Source organism: Lagenorhynchus albirostris, chromosome 12, assembly GCF_949774975.1.
Source record: "Lagenorhynchus albirostris chromosome 12, mLagAlb1.1, whole genome shotgun sequence".
NCBI classification, from domain to species: domain Eukaryota; kingdom Metazoa; phylum Chordata; class Mammalia; order Artiodactyla; family Delphinidae; genus Lagenorhynchus; species Lagenorhynchus albirostris.
The window spans coordinates 53,367,954-53,391,998 of NC_083106.1; the positions used below are offsets into that span (position 1 = coordinate 53,367,954).

Below are 24,045 nucleotides of genomic sequence, written 5' to 3' on the forward strand. Positions count from 1 at the left end.
CTGAGGTGTGTTATGAGTTCATTATAGGACAGCTGTTTTTCATTATGTCCTTTTAAATTCTTTTAATATATACATGGTAGGAAAATTTGGATGGCTATGTTTTTATAACTCATTTTAGTTTTAAAAAAGGAAAGGAATGAATAAAAAAAAGGAAAGGAAATAAAAGGTAACTAAGGGAATGATCACTCACCTGTACTCCCTGCACTCAGAGATAATCACTGTTAATATTTTAGCCTGTATCCTTTCAGACTTGTTATATCTTACTTAAACTAGTATTTTTATCCTTTTTGCCATGTCACTTTCTTTTCAAAAATATGATTGTATTTTTTTGATCCACATAGATATTGTAGGGAGGGTGGTGTGGGATATTTCTGAAGAGATTGCTGAAATCCAAAAATTTTAATCATATTGTCATTTAATGGAGCATATTTGATTTAGAAGTAGAGATAAAATAGAATTATGTGATTACTGAGAAATTGTTTTGACATTGTGACAGAAATAAATTTTGTTAAATTTTACCTTCCTGTATGTGAGGTGATGGAGATTTTAATTAAATGGATAGTGGAAATCCTTTCACAATGTATATTAGATCATTGTGATGTATACTTTAAATGTCTTACAGTTTTGTCAATTATACCTCAATAAAGCTGAACTTTTTTTTTTTAACCTTCCTTTGGTAGTTTTTGTAAATTTTGAGTCCTTTAATTTGTGAATAAAGAAGAATATTGAGTATTTACATACCATGCTAGTTTTCAAGGCCTTTCTGATTAAATTTTTTTTTTTCAGTGGGCAGGGAGGGAGCTGGGGCATAACAAAACAGCTTTCCTAAGATGTGAGTTATTCTGAGAATGACTTGTTAAAGATTAAGTTCAATCATGATTATTATATGGAATTCACAATTCCTGTGATAATCTACATTTTTGTTACATAGTAACAATATAACACCATTTACTCTGTAAAGGAAAACTGTATTCCAAATATCTACAGAATGCTATAGTGATATGGTAGGTACCACAGAGGGTTATAAAACTATGGAATTGACATAGCTCTATCCTTAGGACACTCTCTAGTATAGGTAAGATAAGATGCTCAGTACTAACATAGTCTGTTTAATCGCATAAGTTTTTATCTGCTAATTTTCCCCCTTCACTCCTGAACTTTAAGGGAAGTGGAATATAAAATTTTTAAAAATAAAATTTTTATTAAAAAATTATTCATGCATATATTTAAAGAGTCAAATGATTCTACAAGGCTTATTATATAAAAACAGTCTCAGCTCTTTTTCTGCCTGGGACCAATCTCAATGTTCTATCCTGTGGCCCTGATTGGTGTGGTGTGCCTCCTTCTCTTAGAAACAGTTCTGGCCACCAAGTGTGTTCCTGCCTAGTCCCAGGTCACATGATGGAATTAATTCAACAGCCAGGCACATTGACCCCATCAGAAGCTAGCTAGGATGGTGGAAATGTGGTGCTGCAGAATTGAATAGTGGCCACCAAGCATGTGGGGCAGTAAAGTCAAGGGCTCCTGAGATGGAAGAACCTTCAGTGGGGAGTCAAGATCCCCAGGATTTTTCATACAAAAGGAGAGAACTGTTGACTGCATACTTTGTAGGCTGATCACCCTCACAAAGGGCTCCTCATGTTTCTTCATTCATTTGTTCTTTGAACAGGATTTTCTTGGATACCTATTATGTGCTAGGCACTTTACTGGTATGGGGTTAGAGCAGTAATTTGACTGACCCAGTCCTTGTCTTCCCCAAACTTCCAAGGAAGTCAGGATAGTCAACAGGCAATGGTGACACATTGTAATGAATGTTAACATAGGTGATGGAGATGCTGTAGAAGTCAGATAAGGGGACCCATCCTCACCAATGGCATTGGAGGAGGCATCCCAGGGAAGTATCACAAGAGCTGAGGCCAAAGGGACAAACAGAAGTTAGACTAGTGTAAGTGGTGATTGTGAGGTTGGGAGTGGTAGTGGGGTTCTAGCTCTGTGGAATAGGTTGGCAAAGGCTTGGAGATGCAAGAGAGCATGCTACATTGGAGCAGTGAGCTTAACTGGTGTTCAGATACCTCTGGGGGTTTATGAAGACTTCCAAAGGTCTGTAGCATGGATAGTTAAGGGGGTCACTTTCCAGGTCTTCAGCCTTTATATGTGTGCTCCTTCCTCAAGCTGATTACTCAAGGACACCTTGCGCTTCCCACCTTCACCTCCAAAATCACTCTTCTATCACTTATGTTTTTATTTATTTTTATTATTTATTTATTTATTAAATTGAAGCATAGATGATTTACAGTACTCTTAACTGAGCCTTTTGTAGTACGGAAGTTTTAATTTTTGATGTTCAATATATCAGTTTTTCCATTTATGGATTGTGTTTTTGGTATCAAGTTTAGGAACTCTTTGCCTAGCTATACATCCTGAAGATTTTCTCCTATCTTTTTCAAAAAGTTTTATACTTTTAAATTTTACATCTAAACCTGTGATCTATTTTGAGCTAATATTTGTCTGTGATGCTTAAGTCAAGGCTTATTTTTTTTACCTATGGAGTCTAGTTACCCTGGCACTGTTTGTTGAAAAGGCTATATACTTCCTGCATGAGATTGGTTTTGTCTCTCTCTCAAAAATCTTTTGGGCATATTTGTATGGGGTTATTTCTGGGTCCTCAGTTCTGTTCCAGTGATCTGTCTGTCCCTTTGCCAATACCACACTGTCTTGATTACTCTAGCTATATAGTAAGTCTTAATATCAGGTAGAGTAATTACTCCCACTTTATTTTTCTTTGTCAAGATTGTGTTAGCTACTCTGGTTCTTTGCCTATCCATATACATTTTAGAATAAACTTGTCTATGACAAAAAACCTTGCTGAGATTTCTTATTGGAATTGCATTAAGCCTGTAGATCAATTTGGGGAGGATTGACATCTTTACTATGTTGAGTCTTCCAATCTATAAACACAGTATGTCTCTCTGTTTATTTAGGTCTTTGATTTCTTTCATCAGAATTTTGTATTATTCAGCTTACAGATCTTGTGCATGTTTTAAGTGTATAGCTAGGTATTTTATTTTCTTTGGAGCAATTGTAAGTGACGTTTATATTTTTTAATTTTAAAAAAATTTATTTTATTTATTTATTTTTGGCTGCGTTGGGTCTTCGTTGCTGCGCACAGGCTTTCTCTTGTTGCAGTGCATGGGCTTCTCATTGTAGTGGCTTCTCGTTGAGGAGCACGGGCTCTAGGCATGCGGGCTTCAGTAGTTGTGACATGTAGGCTCAGTAGTTGTGGCACATGTGCTTAGTTGCTCCGTGGCATGTGGGATCTTCCAGCACCAGGGCTCAAACCTGTGTCCTCTGCATTGGCAGGTGGATTCTTAACCACTCCACCACCAGGGAAGTCCCGCGACATTGTTTTTAATTTTTATTTCTGCATGTTCATTGATAGTACATGGAAATGCAGTTGCCTTTTATGTGTTGATCATGTAGCCTGTGACCTTGCTGAACTCACTTATTAGTTCTAGGAGTTTTTGGTAGATGCCTTGGGATTTTCTACATAGACAGTCATGTCATCTGCAAATAGAGATAGTTTTATCTTTTCCTTTCCAATCTGTATGTCTTTTATTTCTGTTTCTTCATTTATTGAACCTTAACATTTTTTTTTGTTTTCTAAATACGTGTTGTTAATTCATTACTAGACTTCCCTGAGCTTTGTGAATATCCTCATAACATGTGTTCAGTACCTTTCACCTTCTTGAATAGTTCTGAAGGAGTCTGTTATGGGGACTGCTGTTCTCTAAGTGAGATTGGTTGATTTCTAGGCCTGCTTTACAGCGTTATTTGGAATATCTCTTCACCATCATCCCAGAGATTCCTTTGCCTTTCTTTTGTTTTGGGTTTTTATTTATAGGCATACCTCAGAGATGCTGCAGGTTCTGTTCCTGACCATGTCAATAAAATGAATACTGAGATAAAGCAAGTCATACAAATATTTTGGTTTCCTAGTGCATATAAAAGTTATATGTAACTTCAAGAAGTGCAGCAGAGTGTTACTACCTATCCTTGAGCCTTTTGGGAGTTCTGTGATCTGAATCTACCTTCTTGGTGCTCTATTACTGGTTTAGGATTCAGCTCTTTGTTCTGACAATTCAGACAAAAGCTTCCAGCTTGCAAAATGTGTTGCTCTTGTATTCTCTCCTTTTCTTTTTCTTAATAGGTCTGTCCTTTAAGAAAAGGTACTCTTTACTGTCATTTCAGTGATGTTCGGGGAAGAAGTAGGAGCTGATGCATGGCTTCAGAGTTACCATTTTAAAACAAAAGTTTCATGATATATTTTTTTAATGGAAAAAAAGTCAGATGAAAAATGCATGGACAGCATAGTCCAAAGTTTTAACATTGATTATCTTTGTGGGGTAGACTTACAGGTGTTTTATATTTTTTTAATCCTCCCCATATATGTTATTTATATATGTTACATGCATTATGTGTAAAATATAGGAAGTAAAGAATATGACACCTACTGTCATATTAATTACTTTTTAACTTATGTTTGTTTCTGGGAGAGGAAAAATATCCAGTACCTCTTCTCTAGAGATAAGCTATACATACAGTCCATGGTCATCTAAGAAGCAGAGTATTTGGTGATCCTAAGTTTAGGATTTTTAACTACTTTGAAACCATGAAATGCTTGATTTTGAAGTACATGGTGGTGTAACCTACATCCTGATGCATATTTTTTCCCCATATAAAAATATAGGAAAAAAGTATATTGGCTTAAATTTTAATTTTAATATTTAGTGTGCATATCATGCTCACAGTTGATGAATAATTGCATTATTTATCTGCTGCTTTTATATGAAACACTCTTGCACAAATGTTAAGTAACCTAAATGGCTGCACAGATACACTGGCTGGCTGTGAATGGGCGGACAGAACTACTCCATGACCTTGTACAGCACGTCAGTGATGTCGATGTTGAGGATGCGATGGGGCAGACAGCGCTGCATGTGGCCTGCCAGAACGGTCACAAGACGGTAAATAAAGCCTCAAGGACTTTAAATTAAGTTGCATCTGTTTAAACTTTGAATTCATGAAAAGTTTTCCACTGTGTATAATTGGAAACATGAAGCAAAATCTTATAACATTTTCTGTGTCATGTGGTCTTCTGATTAATATATTCTATGTGGATAAAAGGAACAAAAATAGTGTTTTTAAATATGTTTAATGTATTTGTAATTTGGATTTCAATTTTATTTCTGATTCATAGATTCTTTTTTTTTTTATTTCTGATTCATAGATTCTAATAGCTGAATATTTTAAATTTTAAATATAGTATGTTCACATATAATAATTTTAACAGTTTATAATGTTTCTTGTCCTCAGTTTTATCAAATAACTTTTTCATATTTTTTACCATTTTCATATTTTTACCCTTAAGCCTCAAGTTTTGGAATTAGTGAAGAAAGTGAGCTCTGACATTGCTTAAATAATTCAACTTGGATTAATTATTTTTCTACTCTCTTGGAATATGATTTAAGTGCTAGAGTCACAGCTGTTTTCTTCCTTACTTTTGATTTCTAAAATCATGCATTTGTTTTAGGCAGTACTTTCCTGTTATCCCTATGTATAAACTTGGCTTTTAAAATTGCTAATAGTTTTCTCTCTCATTAGAAGACTGGTGCTTTATTTAAAGATTGTTAGCTTAAGATTTTAGATTGAATTTCTGCTTTTTGTATTTTCCTATCCTGGTTACTTTCATTTTTTTCCCACATTTAACATTATGGATAATAGAATATTATGTATTTACTAACTAAACAACAAAAACCAATTGAAAACCAAAAAACACCACCAGCATCTACAAAGATACAGAAGTTTGCTTGTTTATATTTATTTTTTTGTATACACTGAGTCTTATCTTTTTGTTGGGAGAATTCCTAGTAGAATCTAGATTTCTGTCTCTGCAAACACTTTTTTTTTTGTGGTACGCAGGCCTCTCACTGTTGTGGCCTCTCCCGTTGGCGGAGCACAGGCTCCGGACGCACAGGCTCAGCAGCCATGGCTCACGGGCCCAGCTACTCCGCGGCATGTGGGATCCTCCCGGACCAGGACATGAACCTGTGTCCCCTGCATCGGCAGGCGGGCTCTCAACCACTGCGCCACCAGGGAAGCCCCGTGCAAACACTTTTTTCCTAACCTAGGTTCAGGATGTCAGATCCTACGTATTTAGATGCTTTATGTATGACCTCAATTCATAGAATACTGCATTTCTTTTAAGATAGTGAGCTCAAGGTTGACATTGTCTTATGTTTAGTAAGAGTTGGATAAAAGGAAGGATATATGCTTTTTCCTTTTTTTCTTTCCTGGCATTTCTTCTGAACACCAGTGTTCGTTTTTATTCTTTTGTCTTTTATCATCTGAAAACTAACCCATTTGTATTCAAGGAGTATTCCTTTTCGTTACCTTTTACTTTCTCTATGTCAGTACTACTAAATTTAAGAAGTATTCTGTGTGGAAAACAAAAAATCATCTGAAATGTTCTAATCTTGACTGGCCCCAGTAAGCAACTGCTGCCTGTTAGAGAAAGAGTCCTGCTGGTAGCTCTTACAGGACAGAAAAGCACCCGCTTTAATAGAAATACTCCCTGCCGTTAACGAACGAGTGGCGTGTCATTTACTAAGATTGTAAACCTACTTGTTGCCCGGGAACTTGTGTAGTAAAAAACGGGAATTCAGATTAGGAATTACCTACAAAGGCTAATTTTAGCTGCCTTAAGCCAGTGAAGAAACAAGAATGACGCAAAAAACCTTGGTTCAAAACGTGCATTACAGGGTGCATTAAAAATTTAGAATTGCCTCTGAAGTTATTGAAGAGTAGTTAGTATAAGTATAATACGCTCCATATGGTTTACCACCTAAAGCAGGCGTGGTAAAGTAAGGGAGAATTCCTCATAGTCCTCATAGCATATGCCTTTGAAGAATTGTATTTTCAGAAGATTTATAGGGGGCCTGACTTCACTGTGGTGATGGGCTTCACAGGGTGAGATTTTGCAGGTATGATACAGGAGGAAGAGTACAAAAAGTCATGTTGACTTGTGATTGATTGTATTAGTGAGTGAGATTCCTTTCTGTCATAGTTGGCCCATTATAGTTATCTGTGAGGATCGTATACAAAGAGAATGTTTAGCACTATTTTCCAATTCATTGTATGCACCTTTAATCCTTCAATAGGGCAAAAAGGAATCCTGAAAAATTAGGCCATCTGCTAGCCTCCAGGCTGAATTATACCTCTAAAAATCTGTGTTGATAGTTGTGCTATTATTACCTGTGTGTCATAATTACTCATGTATTTCTGGGACATGTTCAGATCTCAGTGGATGAGAATATTCTTTTATCTTGAGTTGGATATGATTTAAGAGCCCTGAGATATGTTATTACAGGGTAGATGTTATTGATTTTGTTTTTAACCCTTTGTATATCTTTCCATAAGTTGAACAGAGTCTAAAATGCTTTGTCAGATTTCAGCAAATGAAAATGGCCTTTTCATTGTCTCAAAGTAGTCAGTTTTTGCATAAATTCATTAAAAGGTCTTCAAAACTTGTGTCCACGTAGACATATACCAGTGCACATAGGTTTCAAGATTTATATATATTGGTTATATATATATATTTTATAGAATGAAATGTAAAACTTTAAAGGGGGAAAGAAACTCCCTTAAAAATATTCTCAAAAGCACATCAGCTCATTTCAAATTAAAGAGGATGACACGAAAAAAAAAAAGAGGATGATATGATAAAGAAATGCTCTGAAATTTACTTTCTAATCTCATTTTAAGGTAAATCTCAAGAATGCATGAAAAGATTTTGAACAACTGGCTGAGAGCTCTAAAGCTTTGTAGAATTTATAATTGAATACCGTATTCTTGCTTTGATGACAAATAATTTTTAGATTTACATGACTTTTTTACAGATAAAAGATTTGGAAGAAAGATTGATTTTGTCATAACTAAGAAATCAAGTAATTTTTGCTATGATTTCCTATACATGCATCTGTTTAATTAGAGGTAAACCAAGATAAGGGTCTTTTCATCATCTTGTTGGAAGGAAGTGATTTGGGCAGTTGAAGAGTGCAGCGTGACCATTTTTGTTCTTGTAACATAATAGCACTATGATTTTAAACGACTTCTATTCCTATTTTAAAATGATCAGATGAAAGAAATGATCAACTCCTTAATAATTTAATTTTTTATAAATTTCCTTAGGTCAGCTGTTACTAGCTATACAATACCAGAATTATGGTTTGTCTTTGGATATTGATTTAAAATAATTAGAGAATTTGGTTATTCATCTGGCTTATTATATAGTCTTTGACAACTTTTTCTTCCCTTGCCTTTATCTACCTCTTAAGATATAATCTGCTGATTACACAATTAAGGAAAGTGTTGTGAATATTTTGGAAGATACTTAAGAGTAATGATAGGGGCTTCCCTGGTGGCGCAGTGGTTGAGAATCTGCCTGCTAATGCAGGGGACACGGGTTCGAGCCCTGGTCTGGGAGGATCCCACATGCCGCGGAGCAACTAGGCCTGTGAGCCACAACTACTGAGCCTGTGCGTCTGGAGCCTGTGCTCTGCAGCAAGAGAGGCCGCGATAGTGAGAGGCCTGCGCACCGTGATGAAGAGTGGCCCCCGCTTGCCACAACTAGAGAAAGCCCTCGCACAGAAACGAAGACCCAGCACAGCAAAAAATAAAAAAAAATAAAATAAATTAATAAACTCCTACCCCCAACATCTTAAAGAAAACCAAAAAGAGTAATGATAGTATTGGTACTGTTACTACCGTTATTAATATTGATGATGTGATTCTGTAAGAACAGTACAAAGAGCACTACCTGGACTCTTCATTCATTTGCTCTTATGCAGTAAGCTAGGCCTAATGTGTTGTTTGATTTTTAATCTCATTTTTAGAAAGTGTAGTAAAACCTAATATTATTCTACATAGGTATAATTGACTCCATTTTTTTTTGGCCATAAATTGAACTTACTTTTTGGTAATTTTTTTCTTTGTCATTAGGTCTTTAAGATGTATTGATGTGTTGAATTGCCACAAATGGTTGATTACTGTTTTCCTGGAATAACTTGGACTTAGAAACTCTAGAGAACTGTCAAACGGTTCAATCTCAATTTCTATTAGTTAAAGTACACAGCAGGATTAGTTCTTGGACTAATTTCAGTTCACTTAAGGAAATTTTATTTTTATCACAATAGACTTTATATTGCTAAATTTAGATAACTGAATATGATGGTTCACAAACAATATGAAATGATAGTTGAACCCTGCTTAGAGTAGATTACCTTTGATAGAACTGACTGCATTTTTTTTTTTTTTTTTACTGAAATTGTAGGCTTGTTAAGGAACAGTGCTCATCTACGTTCAGTCAGCTCTCTTGATATCTTTAGCCAGCTTCCAAGCTTTTCATCCAGAGAATTACAGGGCAGCCATGCAAACTTAATTGAAAGCTTTTGCAAAAACATTAACTGGATTCAGCCTTGAAGCACAAAGGTAGATGTACTTAACATTTCAGGATATGTTTTTAGGTTCAGAGTAATTTTATTTATTCTAATGTTAGAATTCTCCTTTCATCACTTCTGAGAAATGTGAGCAAATAATAGGAAATTCTATTACTGTGATTTTTTTTCCTAACACAACTGGGTAATATTGATTTTTTTGCTAGGTATTACATAAGGGTTCAAAGTCTTGATAGGCTTAGGTGGACAGGTTTCTAGAGAAGACCTATAAACACCAGTCACTGACTCGTGAGTTGGCCATTTTTCTTAGTGCATAAGTTGTTTGTGCATTGCTGTTCTGTCATCAGAATTACTTTTTTTTTTTTTCTTTTGCCATACGTGGGCCTCTCATTGCTGCGGCCTCTCCCATTGTGGAGCACAGGCTCCGGAAGCGCAGGCCCAGCGGCCACGGCCCACGGGCCCAGCCGCTCCGCGGCATGCGGGATCCTCCCGTACCGGGGCACGAACCCGCGTCCCCTGCATCGGCAGGTGGACTCTCAACCACTATGCCACCAGGGAAGCCCCAGAATTACTTTTAATAAGAGATGAAAGATGCTTTTTTTGTTGTTTGGCTATCATTGTTTTAGTAAATGAGGATACAACTTATGTTGTATGGTTTAATATTGGTTTTTACTTATGGTTTAATATTGAATATTCCTTTCTACTTTGGTCAGTGTCGTTCAGAGAGTTGACATTGATAAAGTAGAGCTGCCTTGGATTTCTTGCTTTGTAACTTATCAGTGTATTGGGTACAGGTGGTCTTGGTTAGTCACTGCCTTCAATTAAGTGACTTTTGAGATTGACCCAGACATTAGCTTTGCACATTAGTTTTCCACTCAGGATGTTGTTTTATCATTTGAAAGGTCATGACGTCTGTTGAAAGTGTGTTGTTTCTTGAGGATTTCTTGAAGCCTATGTGAAAATCGCCTTTCCATGCTTTTCTTTCAGTATTCCTTCCCAGCTCTTCCTTACTCTGTAAGGGGGAAGACTCCCCTTGTAGATTATCTAGGAATAGGATAATAATGTGTTTCTGTTTTTTAAGGGGGAGAGGGTTGGACAGGGAATTTGAAGGTCTGAATTATTTTAAAAACATATTTTGGTGATCAATATTACACACATAAAATGATTTTAGTTCAGTGTACTTCTTAAAATTATGTTATATTAACTTGAAAGATACAGGTAATCAGCTCTCAGTCACAGATATTTGTTAGTATACTTTTACATGTTTACATTTACTAAATTGTAAGCTGCTGAGCTTAATTTTTGCAAGTAAATGAGAAGCCATAAAAGTTTGAAAACAGGGGAACTTATGACCGTTGTAAATTACAGTGATTTATTTTGGACTTCATGGCTTATAGTCTGTTAAACAGACACAATGCAGTTTTCACCGAAGTACTTGTGTGTAGGGGTTTAGGGGTGAGAAATTTGCTAAAACAAATTGAATCCAAATCTGTCATAGAGAATCCTATCAGTTTTTCTGGATAGCACTAGTCACCATCTAGCATACTACATATTTTATTTCTCACGTCCCTTTGTAAGCTTCATGAAGGCAGATGTTTGTCCATTTTGTTCATTGCTGTGACTCTAACATCTAGCACATACTACTAGCACATACCAACATTGAAATTTTTGTTGAAAAATGGAATGGGCTAGTCAAATGCAGTATCATTCCAAGCAGTTTTTTCTGCCATTTTCTTTCCGTTTGTAAATGTTTGTAATTTTTTTCTTTTGTACCTTTAAGTGAAGCGTATGTTGATAGTGCTGATTCTTATAGAAGATTGTATCTGGTTTGTTTATTGCTGAAAATTTCTGCTTTTGAGACTCCTTAGGGATTGTAGTGGTTGAATCCAGAATTTATTCTCTTTGATTTTGTTTTGCCTTATGCTTCTGTATAATTTAAAATCTTCAAGCAGTATTGTTTCTTCAAGGGCTTTTACGTTTTTAATTTAATAGTTTCCTCCACCTGAATTCTCCTAGTTTCAAAGTTATTTTGCCCTTCATTTACATAGATTGGAAATTAAAAAAAAAAAACGAAACTCTTAAGTTATGTGACTTTCTTGCTTCTTTTATTATGCTATTTAATCAATAATTGAATTCTGTGTTATCCTTACTCCTCCTGTTTCAGAGATTTTACAAAAAGAAATCTGCATACATTTTTTTTAAATCACAAAGATTGATGACTTTTCACTCATGTCAGTGCTGCAAGGCAATTTTTTTTACTCTTTACATTCAAATCCCTTTATGTATTTTTTTTCTTCTTACTCTGAGGGAAATGGGTTTTTCTCCCTCTTTGACTTCAGGCAACATTTTATCTACAAGTGAGCTATTGAAAGCTTTTTTAAAATATGTGTTTCTTTTAATAGTTGTATATTTTGAGGATCTTAATTGAGATAATTTTGTTAAAACAGAAAAGCAGATTTATGAACGTAAAAGAAAATGCTGGAATGAGCTTTTCCACTTTATTAATCAAGTTTTTCTCTGTTAAGAACAGAATTTTTAATGTATTCATAGGATATTTCCTGTGTACAAGGGTATGATAGAAACATATGACACAGAAGTATTTGTGTGTAGGAGTTTTGGGGTGAGAAATTTGCTAAAACAAATCATGCTGTCTTGCTATGATTTGCCTGAAGTTTGTCTTACCACTTTGTAGAGGAATATGTTAGTCTAGTGTTAGTTTAATGGCTAATTTGTTTTACTGTTAGCTCTACAGTATAAATAAAAATACAGAAATACTGTAAAAAGTATATGAATTTAGAAATGGCATTATTTAAAAACTGAACGGAAATAACTGTCTAGGCTCTTGAGCTTGACTCTCAAATAGTTATTTAGTAGGGAATTAGTAGATCATCTGTGATTAATGTAGCTTATGAAGATATGCCAAATTAGCCAGAATACTATTTAGTATTCTGAATTTAGAATTTCTGTTTTTTGGTAAATTGCTTAGTGGTTATGACCATGGGCTTAGGTTTTAATCCCCGCTCCCCTGTTTATTTGTGTGTTGGGGTGCGCATTACTTGACCTCTTTGAGATTCAGTTTCCTACTTGTGAAAGTGCAGAGAAGGATATCAACTTCCATCAGGATGCAGTAAATGAAATGATAAATGCTTATTAGCACAGTATCCAGGCACATGCTAAGGTTATTCATACTATTATATCATTATATACTTTTAACAATTATATAATTTTTATGAATGCATAGTATGTTTTGTTAATAATTACTTTATTTCAGCTTCTCTCTGGATTGCTGGGTTTTAATTGAATATTAATATGTATTTTTGATATAATTGCTTTTATCTCTCCTGAGCCTTTTGGAGAGATGGCTTATTGTCTATATAATTTCTGTAACAGTCAGTGAAAATTATTGCTGCTATCCATCTCACTTCTGATTTGGGACCACATACACACAACTTCTAGGTCAGATATCAAAAAGGGCAAAGCCATGATCAAAAGGCTCAAGTGGGCCTTGCCTTATAATAACCTAAATGCTTATTTTCTTATATTTTTGAGAGCAGTACTTGACCGCTTGTCCACAGTTTAAGAATTATATAGCTGATAATAAAGTTTTATGTAACAATGTTTCTATTACATAGATTTTCAAATTCCTCCTGAGATAGAAGTAAATTCAAATAGTAATAATACATGAATACTATATCTTAAAATATTTTTATCAAAATCTTTGTAATAAAAAACTATAGTCCTTTAAATCACCCTTCTTTGTCAATTCACAATCACTAGGCGGCAATTTTCAGCTCTTTTAGCTTTTCTTCTGGTATCTATTTCCACATAATATGCTTCTACTGCTCTTTCTCAATTTATGACTTTTAGATATCACTGAATCTTTTCTTGTTATGGTGAGTGAGGGTTTAACTCATTTAAATCCTCTTCCCATGCCCTGTCGCCCCATTTCTAAAATTAATTATATCATAAATTTTAATGAGACAATATTAGTTGCATATACAGTTAGGTAAATATTGTTTACTGCTGAGTCAAGTAGTGAACTATAATAAAATTTTCTACTAGGGTGACTATTAGCTTAGCTCAGGTTTTTTTTTTTTTTTGGTGACTCAGTAGTTCTTCCTATATGCTCCCACAGAATCTTTTTCAGTACTGTTTTCTTCAAAGACAAATTCATTAGATAATGTCACTCCATTGTTTTTCTCTAAACCTGGGAATTTCTTGATATCTCCTGTGTTTGATCTTCAGTATTCTAGATTCCACATCTTCTATTTTGATGTATTCCCTTGTTTGGAGGAGGATATCCTCCAGTAGCTTCTTGAGAAAAGGTGCGTTGGAGGTAATTTTTTTGGAAATCTTACATAGCTAAGCCTATTTCTTATTTAAAAGCATGTATTTGAATGATAGTGTGGCTGGCTATAGAATTCTACATTGGAAGTCATTCACCTTACAATTTTGAGGGCATTTCACCTTTTAAATTTCAGTGTTGCTGTTTAAAAGTTTAATGTCAATCTGAATTCTGTGAATTCTGTTTATCTCTGGAATCTTATATCCCCAGTATTATGAAATTTCACTTTGATGTGCCTTGTTGAAGGTCTTTTAATTTATTAGCCTGGACACTGGTGAGCCTTTTCAATCTGGCAACTTGTGTCCTTCAGTTCTGGGAAATTTTTTGGTATTATTTCTTGATTACTTCGTTTTGGTCTCCCACCTCCTTCATTTTCTTTATTCTCAATCTCTACAATGACTCCCTGGATTGATCTACTAGTTTTCTCATTTTTCCTGTTTTCTTCGTCTTTTTGTTTCTTGTAGAGTTTTTCAACATTGTATTTCTAACTTCTATTGAATTTTTATTTCTTCCATCATATTTTTGATATCTTATTCTCTGAATATTTTTCCCCCAGCATCTTGTTTTTGTCCCATGGATAGTATTTTTTCTTTTCTCTCTGAGGGTATCAGTTACTTTTCTAATTTTTGTTGCTGTTTTTTGGTTCCCTTTATTGTCTTTATTTTTCTTACTTCCTTTTTCTGTTTGTTTTTCAGGTTAGAGGCCTGCTTCAGTTGTGTCTTAAACATTGTCTGTCCATTCATGTATAGTGGTGAGGCACTGAAATGGGGCTGAAAGCATTGTGTACATGAGCTGGGTTTGTTGACTGGTCTCACTGTACGTCAAGGTTTTTTAATCTTGGCCCTATTGATATTTGGGGCCTGAACATTCTTTGTTGTGGGGCCTGTATGTAGATTGTCAGATGTTTAGACGTACCCTGGCCTCTACCCACTAGCTGCCAACTGGACCCTCCCTTCTCCAGTAATGAAAATCAAAAAAGTCTCCCAGCATTGCTGAATGTCCCCTTGTGGCCAACTGGGCTGTTTCACTGGTGTCTGTAATGCCAGTATCAGTCAGACTCTTCTCTGGTGCCACTTTCCAGAGAGGAAACCTTCAGTCTCCTCCTGCTTAAGCTTTTAAGCCTGGCTACTGGATTTCTGGGAGCCTAGTGGAGCGTGGGGGCTGGAGGTTTTCACTTAATTAGTTGTTTTCAGCATGGCTGCTCATCCCTGCTCTTCCCTGTATTTCTTGTCTGCCAGTCCAGAGCCTCACTGTTCACTTTGTCCAGATAATAAACCTCCCTACTTCCAAGACAGATAGGGAGGGATAGTGGCTAACTGTATGGGATGGGGAGGAAGGGTCCTGGGGGAGGGCCCAGCTGTTAGGTTTTCAACTGCTTCTCCTGTCTTAGCTCTATATAACTATCCCTGTCTTCCAAGATACCTGTTACTTCCAATTCCTGTGTTGCGTGTGTGTGTTCGGTAGTGAGAATTTGGTGGTTTCTTGTTGGAATCTGCATTTGCAGACACTTAGACTTCAGCTTTCTTTGATCTGCTAAGTCAGTTACTCTTCTTTCACTTGCTTGCCATTTTCCTAAAACTTCTGACTTATCTAGTATGTGTTGTATTCTTTGCTGTTCTTCCTTCGAGTTTGTAGTCTTAATATTTTGCTGACAATGTACTAGGTTTTAGAGCAGCAATAAAGATGAACATGTGTGTTCAATCCAGAAGTAATTATTAAACAGTCTAATTCCAAAAACATTTAAGTTTTTACATCTTGTCTTCCTTTTTGCAGGAGAAACTAAAATGAAGATCATAGGAATTAAAACCAGAAAAGATTCTCTTTTTTAAGGTTTTTCAGGCAAGCCTTGCCGTATTCCTAATCATCAGATTTTTTTTTTTTTTTTTTGTGGTACGCGGGCCTCTCACTGTTGTGGCCTCTCCTGTTGCGGAGCACAGGCTCCGGACGCCCAGGCTCAGCGGCCATAGCTCACGGGCCCAGCCGCTCTGTGGCACGTGGGATCCTCCCGGACTGGGGCACAAACACGCGTCCCCCACATCGGCAGGCAGACTCTCAACCACTGCGCCACCAGGGAAGCCCAAATCATAAGATATTTATTTTTAAAATTTTATATTAACTTATTTTCCCTTAGTACACATCAAATGATTGCAGAAGTAGAGCTTAGGGGACAATCAGAGAAACTAAGTCAGTATTGGTGACTGTCAGTAGCAAAAGGACTTCTTAGCTTTTTAATATTTTGTACTTTAATAATTATCCTCTTTGAATTTTGAGAAAGAGCTCTGGTACCAACTTTTTGTTTTTAGAGGCAAAAAACTCTGGTTTGTAATGAAATTCAGAAATCTAGAGCAGCACTGTCCAGTGCCGCCACATGTGGCTATTTAAACTTAATTATAATAAAATAAAATTTAAAATTCTGTTTCTCAGTGTACTAGCCACATTTCAAGTCCTTTGGTAGCTACTACACATGTCAGTGGTTTCTAGAACCTTCCCAGGTTAACACAATTTACATTACATTGATAATTCCACATATACTGTGTAGCGTCTGAGGCTCAGAGCTTACCAAAAAGTGGAATTTGTTCAGCCGTCATAATTGGCATGTTCCTATTCTTTCTTTTTTAAAGCTTCAGGTTGTGGTGAGAACTTTCCTTATATGGACTAAAATTGTGATAACTGTGTCTTTGTTCAACTTCTCTGGCTTTACTTTTGTTTCTTTTTCCCCCAGACAGTGCAATGCTTGCTAGACAGTGGTGCTGATATTAACAGGCCGAATGTATCAGGAGCCACTCCATTGTACTTTGCTTGCAGGTATGATAATTTATATTGCCAGATGCTCTCATTAAAGAATGTTGAATCTGCTATATTTCCAAACACAAACATTTGTGTGTATTTTCTAAAACTCCTCCTTTCCTAGAAATACTATGCTCCCTTTTAAGATGAAGTATATAGCATTATGGTTCTGTTACTTAACTGCATGATGAAAAGTGTTTTATATTGCCAGTGTTTTTATATATTGTAAGTGGGAGCTTTTGATTTACTTGATTACTTAGATTTTAGAATTACTTAGTAATAAAAAAGACATACCAATAATCCAGTAACTTTCATAGTTTTCTTTATCAAGTTAGTTCCAATGGGATAAGCTATTAAAGTATGCCTTAGTTCAGAGCCATGTCTTTGCTTTCTCTGTATTTGTAACTTTAAAAAGTTTCTTGAATCATTCTTGTTAGATATTGAGTTATGCATTAAGTTGTTTTTAATACTCTTTCCTGATTCATTTTCTTTTTTTCTGGTTCATTTTCCTAAAGCATATGTTTTGTTCATTGATTCATTCATGTAATAAGCATTTAGTTAGCATTCACTGTGTGCCATGCATTATTATAGGCATTAGTGATACAGTAATAAATAAACCCCAGTCCTTAAGGAGCTAACAGTGTAATAATTGTACACATACCCGGCCCCCCCCCATAATATGTAAATTTAGTTGCAATTAGGAGCAGTTCACAATACACTTGATTTTTCTTTTTGGTTTAGATTACAGGAATTGTAGTATTTATTTAGGCTCTATTTTAGATATAAAGCGCTCCAGAAAGCTCCTCTTTTCTTATCCTTTTTCCTGTTTTATGTCATTTTACTGGAGCTTTGTTTTATGTTTTTTTTTTGCCATATGCGGGCCTCTCACTGTTGTGGCCTCTCCCGTTGCGGAGCACAGGCTCCGGACGCACAGGCTCAGCGGCCATGGTTCATGGGCCCCGCCGCTCCGCGGCACACGGGATCCTCCCGGACCGGGGCATGAACCCGTGTCCCCTGCATTGGCAGGCGGACTCTCAACCACTGCGCCACCAGGGAAGCCCTTGTTTTATGTTTAATTTTTATTATTTTTTTTGGCCTCACCATGTGGCTTGTGGGATTTTAGTTCCCCGACCAGGGGTCAAACCTGGGCCCTAACATTGAAAAGTGCTGAGTCCTAACCACTGGACTGCCAGGGAATTCCCTGGAGCTTTGTTTAAAATGAAAGATCTGCTTTTCTTCTCATTTAGCTTTTCTCTAGGGTCTCTGATGTTGCTTTGGTCTGACTGATTCAAATCATCATTGAACAGCCTTGAATTACAATACAAGGACTTTTGGACCTCTAGACTTCTCGATCTTACCTGAATCCAGGCTTTTTCTTATGTTATACTTACAATTTGATTGCTTGGCTAGAACACAAATTACTTTTTTAGTGTCCTGAATTTATGAATAATATCATTGTTTGATTCCCTGAAATCATATCCTGTCTTGAGGGGTTATCTTTAGATCAGACGTTTCTTTGAAGCTTCAGATTTGAATGTCCATCTACCTGATATACATCATCACTTGCAAGTCTCATGGAATCTCAGATATTAGCATGTCCAAAATATAGCTTCTGATTTCCTTTTCAAACCTTTCCTCCAGTTTTTCTCATCTCAGTCATTGGAACCCTTATCTTCTCAGTTGTGTAAACCAGAAACTAGGTCATTATTTTTTATTTCTGTCTCTCTCTCTGACCCTCAACTTGGAATATATTAGTAAGTTCTGTAAATTCCACTTTCTGAATACATTCTGAATCTCATTACTGCTCTCCACCTCACTAAACCACCTTAAATTTTTTACTTCTTGTCTAGAATACTGCAGTAGTCTCTTAACTGGTCTTCCAGATTCCTCTGTTGTTTCCCTCCCTTCTGTTCTTTCCTCAGAAGCCAAAGTGACCTTCTAAAAAATGAACCGGCTGTTGTCACTTTGTGCTTAAACCTTGTTTTTAAACTTTTCAGTGCCTCTTTGTTGCATTTCCAATGAAATCCAAACTCTGCCTTCTTCCATGTGACCTGCATGGTCTGACCCTGCTTAGCTCACTGTGCTTCGGCCACGTTGGTTCTCTTTGAGTTCCCCCAATACATCAGACTCTTTCCAGCAGGCTTTTCTATGTTCTATTTATTTTGCCTGAAACCTTCTTCCGTAGGGTTTTTATGTGGCTGCCTCCATGTCAGTGCTTCACTGTTACTTTTTAGGAAAGAATTCCTGATCAATCTAGGTAGGCCTCTCCCCATATTTCCTATCACAGTATCATGATCATTTCTTTTGTAGCACTTTGTACTTTGTAGTGTTTATGTACTTGTTTATAGTGTGTCTCCCCTGCTAGACTGAAAGCCCAATGAAAGCAAGAATTTTGTTTTATTCATCACTTTATATTCCATGTGTAGTATAGTGCTTTGTGCTTAGATGCTTAGTAAATGTTTTTGAATGAGTGAATCACTATAGTTACGTTTTTGAAAAATATATAAAAATATATAAAATAATGCCATGTATACTGGTAAAATATAGGTATATATTAGTGTTCACATAACTGTGATATTTGTATAGTTAGTCTGAGCATAGGGTTATGGTAAAAGAATTTTTTAGAAGTACTTTCTGCTAGTACTGTATAGCCATCATTAAGTTTTTATCTAGCAAACATTAGCTCTCTTTGAACGGAGATGGCTAAGCAAATATGATTAAAATTGAAACTAGAATATAAATTCTTCATTGTTGCAGGATGATAAATATGGAACATGGTTCATTTTATAGGCAGACTTCTAATTATATTCATGATATCTAGATAGAGGTATACATTAAAAATTATAAATTATTCCCAATGTATTGTCTCTGATAAATGAAAGGGAAAGGAATGTGAGAAATAGAAGAAGTTGATCCTGCAGACAAGTTACAGGGCTCTAAGATATAAAGCTGAACTTAATGTAAATTTTTATTGTTGAGGGATGTTACTAGATATGTCATATGTCTAATTCAGTGATTAACTGCTAAAACTGTTTCTTTAAATCGAAACTGTATTGAAATATATAGGAGGCAGGGTTCAAATCCCATCCCCAAAGCTATGCAACTTTAGTCAAGTTTCTTGACCTCTGAAGCTTTGTTTCTTTGTAAAGTGGAAATGCTGATATCTGCCTCGTGGGACTACAGTGATAATTAAATGAGGTGGCTTATATAAAGCATCCTGCAGAGGATTTTATACTTAGTAGTTGGTAGGTGCTCACTAAGCTCTAGTACACTTTTCCACACCCAGTGAGCGCAAAGTTGTATTGTCCTCTTTCAATTTCATTGCAATGCATGGTTTTCTAAGAATTTGACTCTTATCCCATCATACAGTCAGGGCTTTTCTTTTTTCCTTTGTATTCTGTTCTAATTCTGAGCACTATTTAATAAAGTAATGCTTCTGTGAGTGAGTCATTTCAGATTGATTTTGACCTAAAATTATGACAGGAACTATTTCCCAGCCACTTTTCCTCTCTAGGTATTTTGTACAAGACATTCTAATTCACTAGCTTTCTTTCATGTGGACTATAGGCACACATATATTGACCCCCCCCCCCCCGCCCATTCAGGTGCCTTTGTTTTCAGGACTTTTATGTGGTATCTGCAAATGCTTCAGGTCCTTAAATGATTAGATTGGTTTTATATTCGTCATAATACTTCCCATTCCCTTAACTGGGTTCCTCAAATAAAGGTTTGGATGTATAATGATTTTCAAATATTTTCTGTATCTGCAGAAAACTTTTATTCTGTAAAGGAAAGCAAGGTTTAGCTGGGGTTATAAAGATACAGTAAATTAGTGAGATTTTTATGGAATTTTGGAGGTCTGTAATAAAGTGAGAAACAGGTAAGATTCTGAACATAGTTTGCAGCTACTGCTAAGCAACTCCTTTCAATTAGGAAACTCACAAAGTAGCCACGTGAAACAGTCCATAGATTCAAAATTGCAAACTTTTAGAATAGAAAAGGACCATTAGAAAATATGGCCTCTTTGTTTCATAAGCAGCTCCAAAAAATGTTGTTATATATATAGTACATATGCACTGTTAGCCAAATTTTCAAATTGTATCACTGCAAAGCCTGAAGTTAGGAGACTTGAAAGTGCTTGAGAAATCAGTTCTAAGTGCTTTAGAAGCACTACACGTTTCTTATTAGTTAAATCTTTGCCAACTTCTTAGTTTCCAGAAAATACACTGGCATTTCCTTGAAGGGAGTATTATCTCAATCAATATAAAAAAATAAGTTCAATTGTAAAGAATACTTATTCATTGAGCAAATTTTTGCAGTTATTTGAACTGAAAAGTCTTTCATGCGACACTTTGAGCAGTCTGTAACAGGATAATCTTTATCTTTTGCAATATTACACATGGGGCACTTGAGCCCCTAATGAAGTTATGCAGATTTTATATATTATTAGCAATCATTTCTTTTAATTTACTTTTGAAATGAAATGCCACCTGTTCACAGATGAGATTTTAATGTAGTTTTAGAAATTACTCCAGCTTTCTAAAGATGTCATAGTGGTATTTTTTTCTTGATATTAATTATTCTTGTTGCTATATGTGGTACAAAATTAATCCTAAATAACGATTCGGGTCTTTTTGTTATTTTTGTGTAGCTTAGTACCTTATTTAATGCTTACTTGTCAGATGAATGGTATCTAAAATTAAAGCCCTCAACTCAACAAGTATATTGAGTACATGTTATAAGCCATGGTTGGTGTTATAGAACAAGGGTATTGTCAAGAAGTTTATAGTTTAGTTGGAAAGATTAAACACATCTAACACAGATAATAACTGTAAAAGAAATGTCATTAAAGTTGAGCAGAATAGCTTTGCAAATCTGGGTTTCTCAGAACCTTGGGTCCTCGGAAAGAAATCACTGACTCCTTAAATAAATTAAGCTCAAGTTAGTTTCTTTTCACTTAGGTATTATACAGAATAGAACAGTGTTAATTATAAAGTAATTCCTATTAGCTGTAATATATAATGTGTTGGCCAGCATGCCCAGCTGACAAATGACAAATGATGATTGATGAAGAATTTTCTTAATGTAGACTAGTAAAATTAGTTACTGTTGCTTTTGGAGGGATTGCTGATGTACTTGCTTTCTTGATTTTCTGCTTTTTCTGGAGTAAATTAGATATTGTTCTTAAGTTAGTTTTCGTCTGTCGATATTTGTATTAAGGAAGGTAATCAGTATTACAGTAAAGTATCAAGAGAGTGATATACCTAATGCCTGCCACCAGCTTCCTAGTATGATCCTGTTTTTTTAAATTAAGTCCAATTATACTTTATGCAGCGTCATTTTGTGGAAAAGAAAGAATAGGTTGTTTTTATTTGTTTGTTTTAAGTTTCTGAGGAATCTGTGTAGTCTTTGTGAAATAACATACCTTTTTAGGTAATGGTACTGTGGGAAGAGTATTGGTCTAGAAGACCAGAGATCTGAGTTCTAGTTTCACTTGTGCTTGAATAGTAATTTTTTTCATCTACAAAATAAAATTCTTTTTCTTAAATTAATTTTTACTGGAATATATTTGCTTTACAACGTTGTGTTAGTTTCTACTGTATAGCAAAATGAATCAGCTATACGTGTACATATATCCCCTCTTTTTTGGATTTCCTTCCCATGTAGGTCACCACAGAGCATTGAGTAGAGTTCCCTGAGCTATACAGTAGGTTCTCATTAGTTATCTATTTTATACACAGTATCAATAGTGTATTATGTCAATCCCAATCTCCCAATTCATCCCACCTCCCTGCTTCCCCCCCTTGGTGTCCATACGTTTGTTCTCTACATCTGCATCTCAATTTCTGCTTTGCAAATAAGATCATCTACACCATTTCTCTAGATTCCACATATATGCGTTAATATACGATATTTGTTTTTCTTTCTGACTTACTTCACTCTGTATGTCAGTCTCTAGGTCCATCCACGTCTCTGCAAATGACCCAATTTCATTCCTTTTTATGGCTGAGTAATATTCCATTGTATATACATACCACATCTTCTTTATCCATTCTTCTGTTGATGGACATTTAGGTTGCTTCCATGTCCTGGCTATTGTAAATAATGCTGCAATGAACATTGGGGAGCATGTGTTGTTTTGAATTATGGTTTTCTCTAGGTATATGCCCAGTAGTGGGATTGCTGTGGTAGTTCTATTTTTAGTTTTTTAAGGAACCTCCATACTGTTCTCCATAGTGGCTGTATCAATTTACAAAATAAAATTCTTTGATGAGATACTCTTCCAAACTGTATGACTTCCTTGGGCATTTTGTAAAATTAGCTTTAAACTTTAATGTCCCTGCATTATAAATTTATTATTTATTGTCTGTCTAGGATCAGATTAGCTCATTTAATAACGAAATGTAGAGTCTAGTTATTATTACCCCCAAAGCAGCTTCCTCCTAGCTTAAAGAGTGGTTGTTAAACCTACTTGAAAGAACAATTAGAGAGAATGGGGCATGTGGATGAGAGTTGTTCATTCCATGTCAGATTGAATAGCTGTCAGCAGAAGCCAAACTGAGTGGGTGGATAAAATGAAGGTTGGCAGTTAGTTAGTATTTTTGGCTAATGAATCCCCCCCATTTACTCATTTTGATATTTGTCTTTTCTCCTTCCTTTGTTTTTATTTTTTACCACATATTAAAGTGTCATAAAATGTACTTTTGTTTTGAGTATTGAGGTTCTTTTGGACTAAGAAGTCTGGAGACTTGGATGTATGTGTAGGGAGGTGGTCAGGCTAGAGTTGAGAAGGAAAAGATTGGAAGAAAAAAATAAAGCATAAGCCTGAGTACCAGCAACTTATCCCAAAATATTATGATTTATTGTAGGTAATGTGTCCCAAGTTCAATTCTAAGATTCAGTAGGCCAGTTTCTTATCTACATTGTAAAAAGTATGACTTAACGTTGGGAAGTTTTTCTAACGGTTGAGGTTGTAGTTCAGATCTTCCTCTCAATTTTTTAAGATTATTAATCCTCTGTTGATTGATGCTAACTGTCCATAATTTATAGAGAAAGACTTAAAATTAAAAAGATTATATGTTTAAACTTTGTTTCTGTACAGTCATGGTCAGAGAGACACAGCACAGATTCTTCTGTTGCGAGGAGCCAAATATCTGCCAGATAAAAATGGAGTAAGCCCTTTGGATTTATGTGTGCAGGTACGCTGTTCACGTATATTCTTAGTCCCTTACTTTGTAAGAGAAACCGACAAGATCACTTTTTTTCCTCAAATGAGAGGATGGGTGCAAAGATTTTTATTCTGTTAAGAATATGATCTTTAAAAGGAACTGTGATAGTATAAGAAATATATATTGGTCTTTATCCCAGTTCCTAACACAAGAGCTTCTAAGACCCTTGGAA

General features: G+C 35.6%; 1 protein-coding gene across 7 annotated transcripts in view; it reads left to right on the top strand.

The window, feature by feature from the left end:
- Positions 1 to 24,045, top strand: part of HACE1 (HECT domain and ankyrin repeat containing E3 ubiquitin protein ligase 1) — a 94,974-nt gene that overhangs the window by 15,240 nt on the left and 55,689 nt on the right. For 3 of the 7 annotated variants that reach the window (XM_060167787.1, XM_060167791.1, XM_060167793.1), the window contains 3 exons: positions 4,893 to 5,024; positions 16,580 to 16,662; positions 23,747 to 23,843. In XM_060167787.1, coding sequence (XP_060023770.1) covers positions 4,893 to 5,024; positions 16,580 to 16,662; positions 23,747 to 23,843 — 312 coding nt within the window. The remainder of the gene's footprint in view (positions 1 to 4,892; positions 5,025 to 16,579; positions 16,663 to 23,746; positions 23,844 to 24,045) is intronic. The other 4 variants (XM_060167790.1, XM_060167788.1, XM_060167792.1 and 1 more) reach the window with 4 other exon arrangements.